This window comes from Anolis carolinensis, chromosome 5 (assembly GCF_035594765.1).
Source record: "Anolis carolinensis isolate JA03-04 chromosome 5, rAnoCar3.1.pri, whole genome shotgun sequence".
NCBI classification, from domain to species: Eukaryota; Metazoa; Chordata; class Lepidosauria; order Squamata; family Dactyloidae; genus Anolis; species Anolis carolinensis.
The window spans coordinates 175,766,452-175,779,078 of NC_085845.1; the positions used below are offsets into that span (position 1 = coordinate 175,766,452).

Sequence of the window (12,627 nt, forward strand, 5' to 3'; positions counted from 1 at the left end):
TTCATCAGAGACACGATTCTGCAGTTGCTGAAGCCCAAGGACATTCTTGGCCACAGCTGCTACTTCCCCAAGGAAGAGTTTGAAACTAATGTTTTTGTATTGCAAGGTTCAAAATTTCCCAGCCCACATGGCCTGAAAGGTAATCTGTTTGGTTTAGATTATGCCTGAGTAAGAAAGCAGAAAAGGAAGAACTATTTACTTGTATATAAGTTGACCTCGTGTATAAAATGAGGGCAGGTTTGGATGTCAAAATAAAGGATTTTGATATGACCCATTAGGGGTCATTCCAAGGACTGGTGAAAGTGCTAGCACCACTTCAGAGGGCCAGTCATCCCTAACCACTGTTGAATGCCCAGGCATTCAAAAAGGCAGAAGTGATACTGCAATTGAAAGGGTAGAGGGAGTTGGTGCTTTTTTAAGGCTTGCTTGCCCAGGGTGGACTAAGCTCTTTATTTTGCCCCTCTACTCAGAGAAGAGAGTGGTCTCTTTTCTTGATGAGAGTAAAGTACAGTATTTATATGGCCTGTTGATAAGTCAACCTAGGTTTTTAGGGTCAAATTTTTGACTAAAATTTCTAGACATACACATAAGTATATGCAACAACTCATTTGAAATATAGTGCTGGAGGGGAGTTCTACAGATACCACAGGCTGCTAAAAAGATGAACGAGTCTGAGAGCTAATCAATTTGGAACTTTCACTAGAAGCCTAAGATATAACTCTATATGGCAGCAAGTGATAGGGAAGTCCCTTACGTGGGATGCTATTATAAAGAAGGCATTACCTACTAAAGTTCTGAAAGCATGAGTAGGGATTTAAAGAGTATTTGCAATTTTATCTTCACACTCCTAAACACTAAGTGTCCTGATTTGGTAGAGGCAGATCCACTTAATCTTCTGTCACTCCATTTCTCCAGCTACTTAAAAATATTCCATTTCCTTTTTCATTTTTACACTGCCCTACACATATTCCATTTACTTTGATTGCTTCAAACAGAGTTGAAAGTACAAACAAAAGCAGAGGAGAAGAAAGGGCACAATCTTGCCTTTCCCAGTAGGCAAAGGGGAAAGCAAACTTCTGCAGCCTCACCTAACTTGTCTGTTTTTCCCTATTAACAGTTTTCATCTTGAGCCCACTCTGTTTTATTACTTGATGGTATGCACCCTGGTTTTTATGTGTGAAGTGTTGGAGGGTACATACATGCAGAAGTGGGCCTTAGCACACTGAGACACCCCATGGAAGGAATGGAGGCACGGTAAAACAGTGATGATAAATCCTATCCCAGTGTGGAAGCCCAGAAAGATACCATGGGAACAGCTGATAAGAAGACTCTAGAACCATGTTTATCAAACTCTAGTCTACTAGTTGTTTTGGATTTCAGCTCCTAGAGAGTTCGTGCCTGGCGAGCGTATGCTAAACCAGATAAGCCATAACAGAGAAACCAACTTACCAAGTTGAAGACAAGCCACAGAGGTTTATTATGATTCAGCCAAAAAGGGTCCAAGTACAAGCAATTTGTTTCAAAATGTACAAAAGCATAAACATACAGAGAAATACAAGACATCTTATACAGTTCTAACAGCGATTCAGGCTTCCCGCTCCCTCTCCTGATTGGCCAGAAAAGAGGCTGGCTAGGATCTGTGCTGGGATTTGCTAGGAGGGAGAATGGCAGCTGGAGACTGGTTAGATTGAAGGACCAATCAGCTGCAGAGGGCACAGTCCGGGGAAAACAAATGGTAAGGAAGGTATGTTGATGAGCTCAAACAAAGATATGGATCTTAGGAAATAACGGAACAAGACACAAGGGATAAAGGTGCTGATCTTGGGTAATCAAGGGCTTGGCTGTCAATAAAAGAGTTAACAAATGAACACACTCTAGGCTTCTTTTTTTCATGAAGGAGTGGCAGACTCACAGCTTCATGTAACTTTTACCAACATTTTGGACTTATCTGACTGGTAAAAGAAGTCACCTGTCTTTGCATATACATAATGAATCTGATGATTATCTGAGTTGGGAAATACCCAGAGGGATTTGCCCAACTCTTTTAATTCCCAGGAGATTATCTGAACAAAGTCATAGAAGGGTGAGTGTTTCTAAGTTACATTTTGATACATTTCTAAGAAACAGTTTATATACATTTCATATATAAGAAATAGATACAGTGCATAGTTGAAAGATACAAGTTACACAAAATCATAAAGCAGATGCAATTTATCAAAGGTTTAGATATGGCAGAGTTTAGGAGTTTACAGCTGCTGTTTGTTTGCTCTCATTCTTCTGATGCTTTGAACTTGTGTAAGTCCAGAAAGGGTATTTTTTAAAAGGGGAAAATAATTATTTCTGCGCCTTTGGTGAACTATTAATCTTTAGGGGGTCACTGTGCCTCAATAAGGGAGTGGCAGAGGATTGATTAGGTCAGTCTCTGTCAAATTAGGACAGATATGGGGATAGGGTTGTATGTAGAGTATATTGAGGGATATGTAGAGATTAGCTATACATGGATATGGCTATTGGTGATGAGAAAGCCAGCATGGTATAGTGGTTTAAGTTTTACGCTGGAGACCAGAGTTCAATTCCCTGATTAGCCATGGAGTGACTTTCAGCCCCAGAAATCTTGTCATAGATTGCCTTAGGGCCACTATGAGCTGGAAATAACTTTAAAACATACAACAACAATAAAATGGATAACGGTCAAAAAGGAACTCATCATAGAGATAAGTTGGCTCATTGGATTCTTTCATGCAAACCTTTTTTCCTCATAGAACATGTTGAGACTGTTCAGTTCTTTTTCCAGTTCATCAGCCTTCTCTCTGATTTCTTCTGCCATTTCAGCTGAATCTCCATCTTTTAAACGTTGACTGTCGTGGTAAATGCTGTGTACATCTTGCAGGAGAAACACAAGAGATGAAAGAGAGCCCAGCATCCTAGCCCCTTTGGACACTGCAAGAGGGGTTCCTGCAAAGGCCTTTCTCACATTCCTGATTGTCTTCCCAGATCTGCTTCCTGCAGCTGCTGCTTGCTTGCCCAAAGCCTTCATGGCAGGATTAGCATTAGCCAATTTCAGGGCCTGGACATTTGTTATGATTCCATTTGCAGCAGTAGAAATCTTGGAGCCTCCATTGATAACACTGGAACCAAGCTGCTTGATCTTTTTCCAGAAAGTTCCTTCATTCACTGGGGATTCAGAGCTGAGATCAGTTCCACGGGGATGCATAACATTTCTTAGACTTTTTTGGCATTTGGTTACCAGGTCTTCCGCTGTTTCCATTTTCTTTTTATCATTCCTGCTTTCATATGCAGTAGTGGCCAGGCTAGTGACTCCTGCCACAGCCCCAAAGCCAATCCCAGCAATGCACAGGCCGAGGCTTCCGCCAGCTGTGACAGGGGCCAAGGCCAATCCTCCAATACTTAAAATGTTAGAAAAGGCACTTGTAAAATTGGCAAAAATTCTGACTTTGGTGCAATTCTTGTTAGTTTCGTTGATGCTGTTTGCAATTTCTCGAAGACGTTGGATTAACTTTCCAAGCTGTTTTTTCGTGGCAGGAAAGTATTTGAGAAAATGGGCCAAATGGATATTGTCCATTTCAGCCCAAACCTCATTCCCTTCCTTTCTGTAAAAAAAAAAAAAATCAAGATGATATGTTAAAAAGGGGAATCTTCAAGATATTCGTTGACACCTTTTATACACCTTCTGAACTTGAATAAAATAGGCTTCAACTAAAAACTAAGATTTTTGGTTCTTAAAAAAATACAATGTAGACATTAACCAGATATTACAGTGGTACCCCAATTATCACAGTTTTTTTTAAAATGTTTCTTTTCCCCCAAGGAACTCAAGAAAAGACACACAGTTTGGTTGAGAGAATGATTTGTTTAGCAACACCTAGTGAACTTGCTTGCTGAGTACTAGGGATTTGAACCAGGGGCTGGATCTATGCTGTCAAATAATGCAATTTGGAACTTAATTATATGGTTATTGTAGACCTATATAAGGCAGATTGATGCAGATAAATTGCACTAGATGGGTTTACTGTACACTGACCATACAATGTAATCTGGGTTTTCTCAGAAGGAAACTAACCCTCTAATATATTTTGTAGAGAACTACTGCTATCAACTCATTTTGTCTCCTCAAAATGGGTTGTATATGTCAATACAATACTAATGGTAGCAGGAGGGATGGCAGTGTAGTATGATTATGTCTAATATCTATTTTAAATAAATTTAAAACCTTTTTAAACAATCATATTGCTGAAATTACATTTTTAATTATGATAAAATACGTATAATTGGTATGATTGCTCTCCCACCAAATCTATATATAAAAACACAGATACTTCAGAACAGTGCCTACAATATTTATTTATTTCCAACATTTATACCCCGCCCTTCTCACCCAATGGGACTCAGGGCACGAGGGGACTCAGGTCATCCCCATTACACTAATTGTTCCCCATTACACTATTTCCTCCTTTTCACCCCTCCTGTTGCAGTGACCTTCCATCCTTTGGGGTGAAGACATTCATATACAACCTTGACCTTCCTTCCCAGTAAAACCTTCACCCATTCTTCCCTCTAGCACAAGAATCACCATCTAAAAATTACAAGCAAAGATTCTAACACAGATCAAATTATGGAGTCTATTCTAAAATGCTTCCCACAAAGTTCAAAGACAGTTTCCCATTCCTTAACAAAGTTCTCTATTTCCTCCCTATTCATCACAATTTATCCACATCCCTCATTTCAAAACTTTTGCTATCCATTTTATGTTTTACTTTTCTTTTTCCCCCTTTCACCACTAGCACTGTCCCTTTGCCTTCTCTCTCTCTCCCCCTTCTCTAATGTTCCCTTCTCCTTTCTTCTTGTATCTAGTGATATTTCTATTTCAAATCTGTTTCTTCTGCAGAACTATCTGGCCGCCCTTACTGAGTATGGTACACATACTCATTGTGACCCTAAGCCCAGTGAATGTGGAGGACTAAGGGATATTTTTACACTGACAAAGTCTGAGATGTTTATCATTGTTGCTGTCATTCCTCAGCCAAGACTGACAAGTTTCTCATGGAACTGAAGGGAGTAGAGCTAGGGGAAAACCACATTAAAAGTAACACCTATTGACATTATGTCTTAACATAAAGATGCCAGATTTTGGAAGTTAAGTAGGGTCACTACTTGGATGGGAGACCACAAGTGAATATCAGGTTCTGTAGGCTATGTTTCAGAAGAAGTAACTGGCAAAAAGCCAAGTTGAAGGTACATCTAATCCTGCATGCAGATGCCAGCTGAAAATTTATTGTCTAAGAAATCCCTATGAAATCCATGGGGTCAGCATAAATTAACAGGTGATGTGAAGGCAGGCATACCCTTTATTATCCAACTGTGAAATTTCCTTTTCCCATTTCGTAACACTCTGCATTTCGCCTGGGATCTACGAATTAGTCTCCTGTTTTTAACACTGTATCCTGCTTGTTGATTTTAATGATTGTTTTTATTGGGATATTTGTTTTATTGCTTTGTTACTGTTATTTGTTTGTTTTATCGGGCCAGGCCCCATGTAAGCCGCCCCGAGTCCCTTCGGGGAGATGGGGCGGGGTATAAAAATAAAGTTATTATGATATTATTATACCCTGAATAAAGCTAATTTAACCCTCTCCCATTTTGTCATCAGAAATCCTGATTTTTTTTTTCAAACCTCTGGCGGCACCAGGACATTTGGAATGAGGGATGGAGAAGCCTTAGTCCTCATTCCATCAATCTTACTATTGTACCTGCTGATCAACTGTAAATTGGTATTGTTTTGATTGTATGCTTCATGAAATAATTATCATTCCATTACTTATCACTGTATAGCTGGCAGAAATCGTGGAATTATCACCATGTTAAGCCTCCTAAATGCTTAAGTAATTGTGGGCAACAAACAATGACTGACGGAGTGAACAGACACAGGCCTTGGTTACCTCTTAAACTCAATGTCATTCTTTGTCTTTTTCATGTAATCATATCCATCTTTTTTCTGGAAGCTTAGCCCCTGGTCATAGCCGAATTCCTGTGGAAGATCCTCTAAGAGTACTGAGGTGTCATCATACTCCGCTAATAAATCAGTTCAAAGAAGACAAAAACCTCTCAAGTTATGCAGAGGAATCTTCAAAAACATATGGAAAGCATCTGGATAAGAATCAAGGGAACCGGGACTCAAAAAGATCTTGTCGTGGGTGTCTACTACAGACCTCCGAGTCAGGATGAAGGACTTGATGAAGCCTTCTGTCAACAGCTGACCAAACAGGCACAAAGAAGAGATATAGTAGTCATGGGCGATTTCAATTATCCCGATATCTGCTGGAAAACAAACTCAGCCAAGAGTACAAAGTCCAACAAATTCCTCACTTGCCTTGCAGATAATTTTATGGTCCAGAAGGTAGAAGAGGCAACAAGGGGATCAGCAACTCTTGATCTAATCTTAACAAATGTGGAAGACCTGATCAATACAGTTGAAGTGGTTGGATCCTTAGGGGCAAGTGACCATGTGCTCCTGCAGTTTGCAATACAAAGGAATGCTGAAACTAAGACAAGTCAAACACGCACTCTGGACTTTAAGAGAGCTGACTTCCAAAAAATGAAGGAATTACTGAGCGGCATTCCATGGACGCCGATATTAAAAAACAAGGGAGTTAAGGATGGATGGGAGTTTTTCAAAAGTGAAATACTCAAGGCGCAAATGCAAACAGTGCCAACAAAGAAGAAAAATAAGACAAGTGCAAAGAAGCCAGAATGGATGTCCAAAGAACTTCTAACTGAGCTAAAGCTCAAAAGTGACATGCACAAGAAGTGGAAAAGGGGAGAAATCACCAAAGAAGAATTCAAACGTATAGCCAACTCCTGTAGGGAAAAGGTTCGCAAGGCTAAAGCGCAAAATGAGCTCAGGCTTGCCAGGGACATAAAAAACAACAAAAAAGGTTTTTTTGCTTATGTTGGTAGAAAAAGGAAGAAAAAGGAGGCGATAGGGCCACTGCAAGGAGTAGATGGGGTGATGGTGACAGGGGATAGGGAAAAGGCAGAACTGCTTAATGCCTTCTTTGCCTCGGTCTTCTCACAAAAAGAAAGCCATCTTCAACCTCAGCAACATGGAATGGACGAAGGATTGGGGGAAATCCAACCCCAAATAGGGAAACAAGTTGTCCAGGAACACCTGGCCACTCTAAACGAATTCAAGTCCCCAGGGCCAGATCAGCTACATCCAAGAGTATTGAAGGAACTAGCGGAAGTTATTTCAGAACCACTGGCAATCATCTTCGAGAGTTCTTGGAGAACAGGAGAAGTCCCAGCAGATTGGAGGAGGGCGAATGTGGTCCCTATCTTCAAGAAGGGAAAAAAGAACGACCCAAACAATTACCGTCCGGTCAGCCTCACATCAATACCAGGCAAGATTCTGGAAAAGATTATTAAGGAAGTGGTCTGCAAACACTTAGAAACAAATGCGGTCATTGCTAATAGTCAACACGGATTTACCAAAAACAAGTCATGCCAGACTAATCTGATCTCTTTTTTCGATAGAGTTACGAGTTGGGTCGATACAGGGAATGCCGTGGATGTAGCATATCTAGATTTCAGTAAGGCCTTCGACAAAGTCCCCCACGACCTTCTGGCAAACAAACTAGTAAAATGTGGGCTAGACAAAACTACGGTTAGGTGGATCTGTAATTGGCTAAGCGAACGAACCCAAAGGGTGCTCACCAATGCGTCGTCTTCATCATGGAAAGAAGTGACAAGTGGAGTGCCGCAGGGCTCCGTCCTGGGCCCGGTTCTGTTCAACATCTTTATTAACGACTTAGACGAAGGGTTAGAAGGCACGATCATCAAGTTTGCAGATGACACCAAACTCGGAGGGATAGCTAACACTCCAGAAGACAGGAGCAGAATTCAAAACGATCTTGACAGACTAGAGAGATGGGCCGAAACTAACAAAATGAAGTTCAACAGGGACAAATGCAAGATACTTCACTTCGGCAGAAAAAATGGAAATCAAAGATACAGAATGGGGGACGCCTGGCTTGACAGCAGTGTGTGCGAAAAAGATCTTGGAGTCCTCGTGGACAACAAGTTAAACATGAGCCTACAATGTGATGCGGCAGCTAAAAAAGCCAATGGGATTTTGGCCTGCATCAATAGGGGAATAACGTCTAGATCCAGGGAAGTCATGCTCCCCCTCTATTCTGCCTTGGTCAGACCACACCTGGAATACTGTGTCCAGTTTTGGGCACCGCAGATGAAGGGAGATGCTGACAAGCTGGAAAGCGTCCAGAGGAGGGCAACTAAAATGATTAAGGGTCTGGAGAACAAGCCCTATGAGGAGAGGCTTAAAGAGCTGGGCATGTTTAGCCTGCAGAAGAGAAGGCTGAGAGGAGACATGATAGCCATGTACAAATATGTGAGGGGAAGTCATAGGGAGGAGGGAGCAAGCTTATTTTCTGCTGCCCTGCAGACTAGGACACGGAACAATGGCTTCAAACTACAGGAAAGGAGATTCCACCTGAACATCAGGAAGAACTTCCTCACTGTGAGGGCTGTTCGGCAGTGGAACTCTCTCCCCCGGGCCGTGGTGGAGGCTCCTTCTTTGGAGGCTTTTAAGCAGAGGCTGGATGGCCATCTGTCGGGGGTGCTTTGAATGCGATTTCCTGCTTCTTAGCGGGGGGTTGGACTAGATGGCCCTTGAGGTCTCTTCCAACTCTACTATTCTATGATTCTATGATTCTATGATTCTATATCATAATTTGTTGAGAGTAATAATGCAGGTGTCTTTGCATGCATCTACACCAGTGGTTCCCAAACTTATTTGGCCTACCGCCCCCTTTCCAGAAAAAAATATGACTCAGGGCCCCCTGGAAAGGGGTGTGTGGCTTAGAGGGGTGGGCGTGGCTCCTGCTCAAGAGGGCGGGGCTGAGCCTCTCCCCAGTCCAAGATGCAGGGCTGGGAGGGGGAGGTGGGTGGGGACACAAATGGGTGGCTAGGACTGGGATGGGCGGAGTTACGAGCTCTGAGGCAGGGCTGAGCTTCTATCCCTGTCCTGAGGTGCCTGCCAGGACACAGAGGGCGGGGCTAGAGGAGGGGGCGGGGCCTCTTCCCAAGTGCCTGACGGGGCTGAACCACTATACCCCACCCCTGTGTTCTAACAAGCGTCTCAGGGGAGGTCTACAGAGGCTCTTGGGTAGAGGCCCCACCCCTAGCGCCGCCCTTTAGTCCTAAAAGGCCTCTCAGGAGAGGTATAGAGGCTCAGCCCTGTCTTGGGCTCTTGGGAAGAAGCCACGCCCCTCCTCTAGCTCCACCCCCTGTATGTCGTAACAGGTGCCTCAGGTGCTCAGCCCTGTCTCCGGCACTTAGGAAGCGGCCCCACCCCTCCTCTGGCCCCACCCCTGTGTCCTAATAGGTGCCATCACTGCCCCCTGGATCGCTCCAGCGCCCACCAGGGGGCAGTAGTGCCCACTTTGGGAATCACTGATCTACACTGTAGAATGCAGTTTGACACCACTTTCACTGCCTGGCTCAATGCTACGGAATCATGGGAACTGTAGTTTGACAAACTTTTTCTGTGCCGACAGGTGCTGGTAACTCACCAAATTTACAATCCTAGTATTCCAAAGCATTGAGCATAGTGGTTAAAGTGTCGTCAGCAGTGTAGATGCACCAATTTCTTCATGAAGGGGAGCAGCTGGGGAAATGCTTTTCGTGCCTGTTACCCAAGCAATCTGCTGGAACATGGGAAAAGTTCCCTAGGCATGTGCAGAGGCATTTCCATAACTGCTGAAATAACCACATATGCCGGAAACATCTGAGATTAGAGCCAAAGTTACTTGCTGAATGGACATGCTGCTCAGGTGGGTTTGGTCTCAATGTATCCTTTAAAAATGGATGGGAGTGGAGAGCCATGTAGACAACAGGGGATACATGAGTGGATGTTGATGGTACAGGGTTTAGTGCTGCACAAAGCCATGGAGCTGACAGAGCTGTCTTCAGCCAGTCTAGCCAAGCCCGCAGTGTTCTTGTGAGCATGATATCCAAACTATCCAAAACTCCTTTAAGAAATGTAGCTCATAAATTAGGACTGTGAAACTGTTTCAGATAAATAAAAATTTCTGAACCAAATTGTGAGGTTCAGATTGAATCCAAATTGGAACAGATCAGTCCTGTTAAAATTAAAAGTAACCCAGTCACAATATTAATGGAAACAGACAATATGAAACCACTGAGCTATATATATTATTTTATCTTTTATCTTGTGTTCTTTAGCTTGCAAAAGTGATGACCCACCATAAAACTATGGCCCCCTTCCCTGAAGAGACTCACCTTCATGGGATGCTTGGGAAACCATTCTAACAGACATTTTTGCAACTGAGCTTATTTCAGTTCTGAAAAGGAAACAATGCAAAAAAAGGGATGAAAGGCAGGGCTGGTGTACATTTTTCTGTCCGAGGCAAAGAACACCATCATATCTCTTGCTCTTTTCATGAACAAAAGCTCGCTGGATTAGTAGCTGAATCTTTATTTGCCACTGGTGATTTAAGCACTAGGCTGGTGTCTGACAGCCAGCATGTTTTAGTAGTTTCAAAGCTGGAGCCAGATTTATTATTATATTATATTGGAGACTAGGGTTCAAATCCCTGCTTGACTATGGAACCCACTGTATGGACTTGGGATAAGTCACACTGTCTCAGCCTCAGAGGAAGACATTTCCAGTGCTGCCATAAGTCAGAAATTACTAGAAGGAAAACATCAACAGGTATCCATAGACAATCCCAAACAGTATCCAGGCTGATGGAGGAGGGACAATGATCTCTGCACATTCTGTGGAACCCTACTAGAAATTGCAGGCTTTCTGAAAGGCAAGTAGGTCTCGGATAGTTCGAGTTTCAACTGGCAGGGCATTTCATAAATAAGGGGCTACAATCAAGAAGGCTCTCTGCCTAGTAGAAGACAAATGATCAGTCCGTATGTTAGGGACTTCAAGCAAATTTTGGTCTTCGGACCGAAATAATCTCTGGGGTTGGTAGGGGGATAAGCGGGCCCTCAGGTATGCCGGCCCCAAACCATGTAAGGCCTTAAATCTCAAGTTGCAATTCTTATAAATCCTTCCTAGCAATTAAGAGTTCCTAGTAATTAAGAGTTTTGAACGTATTATGATTTAACAAATTCGAGCAAACAAAATATCTTAAAATGTTTGTGGCTAAAGTGAAACCCATCCTCCGAAGAAGCTGAAAACCTCCAATTCTTTTTGTCGCCATTTCACAGCATTGGGGCAATTCCCTTATCTGTTTAATAGCAGACCAGAAGTTTCCTTTTCAGTGGCAGGGTGGGGTGTTACACCTGTTTTGCAGTAGTTTAAATGTCAATGAGCGATCTGTGACCAGCATTTTGGATATTTCTCTTAAAGTTCAGACCCCAGGCCCCGCTGTACTTTCCAGACCTACCTTTTTGACTTCACTGGTGTCTGCTGAACTGAAATGGCTGAGCTCTCTGGGAGGCACTGGAGAAAGCAGCAAAGACAAGTTCAAGTTAATGAATTGATAAGAAAAGTGAAACTACCGTAAGCTCATAAAGAGGCTGAGTTTGATCACGCACAATACAATCAATTACCATCATGTCAGTGGTTTATCAGAGATTGGGGAGGGGAGAAGAGGACAACTAAGAAATTGCTTGAATTGGATCGGTAGAATGTGTGTGTGTGTGTGTGTGTGTGTGTGTGTGTGTGTGTGTGTGTGTGAAGTCATTTCAAGTGATCTGCCGACTTATGGTGATGCCATATATTCCTTTATAAATATACACTACTTACCAATTACTAGATATACTGCAGATGCACTTTGGCAATATTTACAGCTATACCACCTTTTAGTATTTATTTAGTTTGAATATCTCAGCCATATCTTCTGCATATTCTTTCTTAGAATCATAGAATCATAGAGTTGGAAGAGACCTCATGGGCCATCCAGTCCAACCTCCTGCCAAGAAGCAGGAAAATTGCATTCAAAGCACCCCCGACAGATGGCCATTCTTCACTTCTGTTTTGCTTTCTTTCCCTCCTGTTTTATTCTTTTCTGCTTCCCTACTTCGTAATTTCAGTATGACCCCTGTATCCACAGTGGAAACATTCCAAGATCCTCTCATAGACAGTTGAAACTGTAGATAATATTTTGACTATACTTGGGTCAGAAGCATATCATGAAATTGCACTGGGGGGGGGGGAGGCCTAGAGAGGATTACACGCACACACTTTGTGTGTGTGTGTGTGTGTATATTATTCTGAAGCATGGATATATGAAAAAGTGGAGCATGGAAATGGATGTGAAGGAGCTAAGTGTGCATTTTCAACATGTTTAATTTAAATTCATACCTGAAATCTATCATTTATTTTATAAGGATTATAACAATTTCTACTCGGCAAAGTAGGCTAGTAAAAATCGGGAGCCACAAGTTTGCTTTCAGTAGTAGTAGAGAACCTTTTGCATTTAAACAGTTTCCTTTCTGAGAACATGCAATGTCATCCCATTTAAGATGTACATATGTACTTACCTTGAGGTAATAATTAATATTACAGCTGATAACAATTGGCGTCCTGTTAAGCTGATCTTAATTATTACA

The 12,627-nt window shown here is 42.3% G+C and overlaps 1 protein-coding gene across 2 annotated transcripts; it reads right to left on the reverse strand.

Annotated features, from left to right (window-relative positions):
* Positions 1-1,453: 1,453 nt before the first annotated feature.
* LOC103278844 (apolipoprotein L6) lies at positions 1,454-12,356 on the reverse strand. 2 transcript variants are annotated; one of them, XM_008110627.3, is made up of 3 exons: positions 11,460-12,355; positions 10,339-10,400; positions 1,454-3,611 (listed from the first exon to the last, which is right to left on the reverse strand). In XM_008110627.3, exon 3 carries the CDS (start codon positions 3,581-3,583, stop codon positions 2,738-2,740), a length of 846 nt encoding a protein of 281 aa, XP_008108834.1. In that variant the 5' UTR covers positions 3,584-3,611; positions 10,339-10,400; positions 11,460-12,355; the 3' UTR covers positions 1,454-2,737. The 2 variants fall into 2 exon arrangements, with proteins under 2 accessions (XP_008108834.1, XP_062839068.1); XM_062982998.1 differs by lacking the exon at positions 10,339-10,400 and having other exon boundaries at positions 11,460-12,356.
* Between the last annotated feature and the right edge of the window lie 271 nt (positions 12,357-12,627).

What these genes read in the sequence shown, in the direction of transcription:
- LOC103278844 (XM_062982998.1), bottom strand. Translation starts at nt 3,583, where the DNA reads ATGGACAATATCCATTTGGCCCATTTTCTCAAATACTTTCCTGCCACG.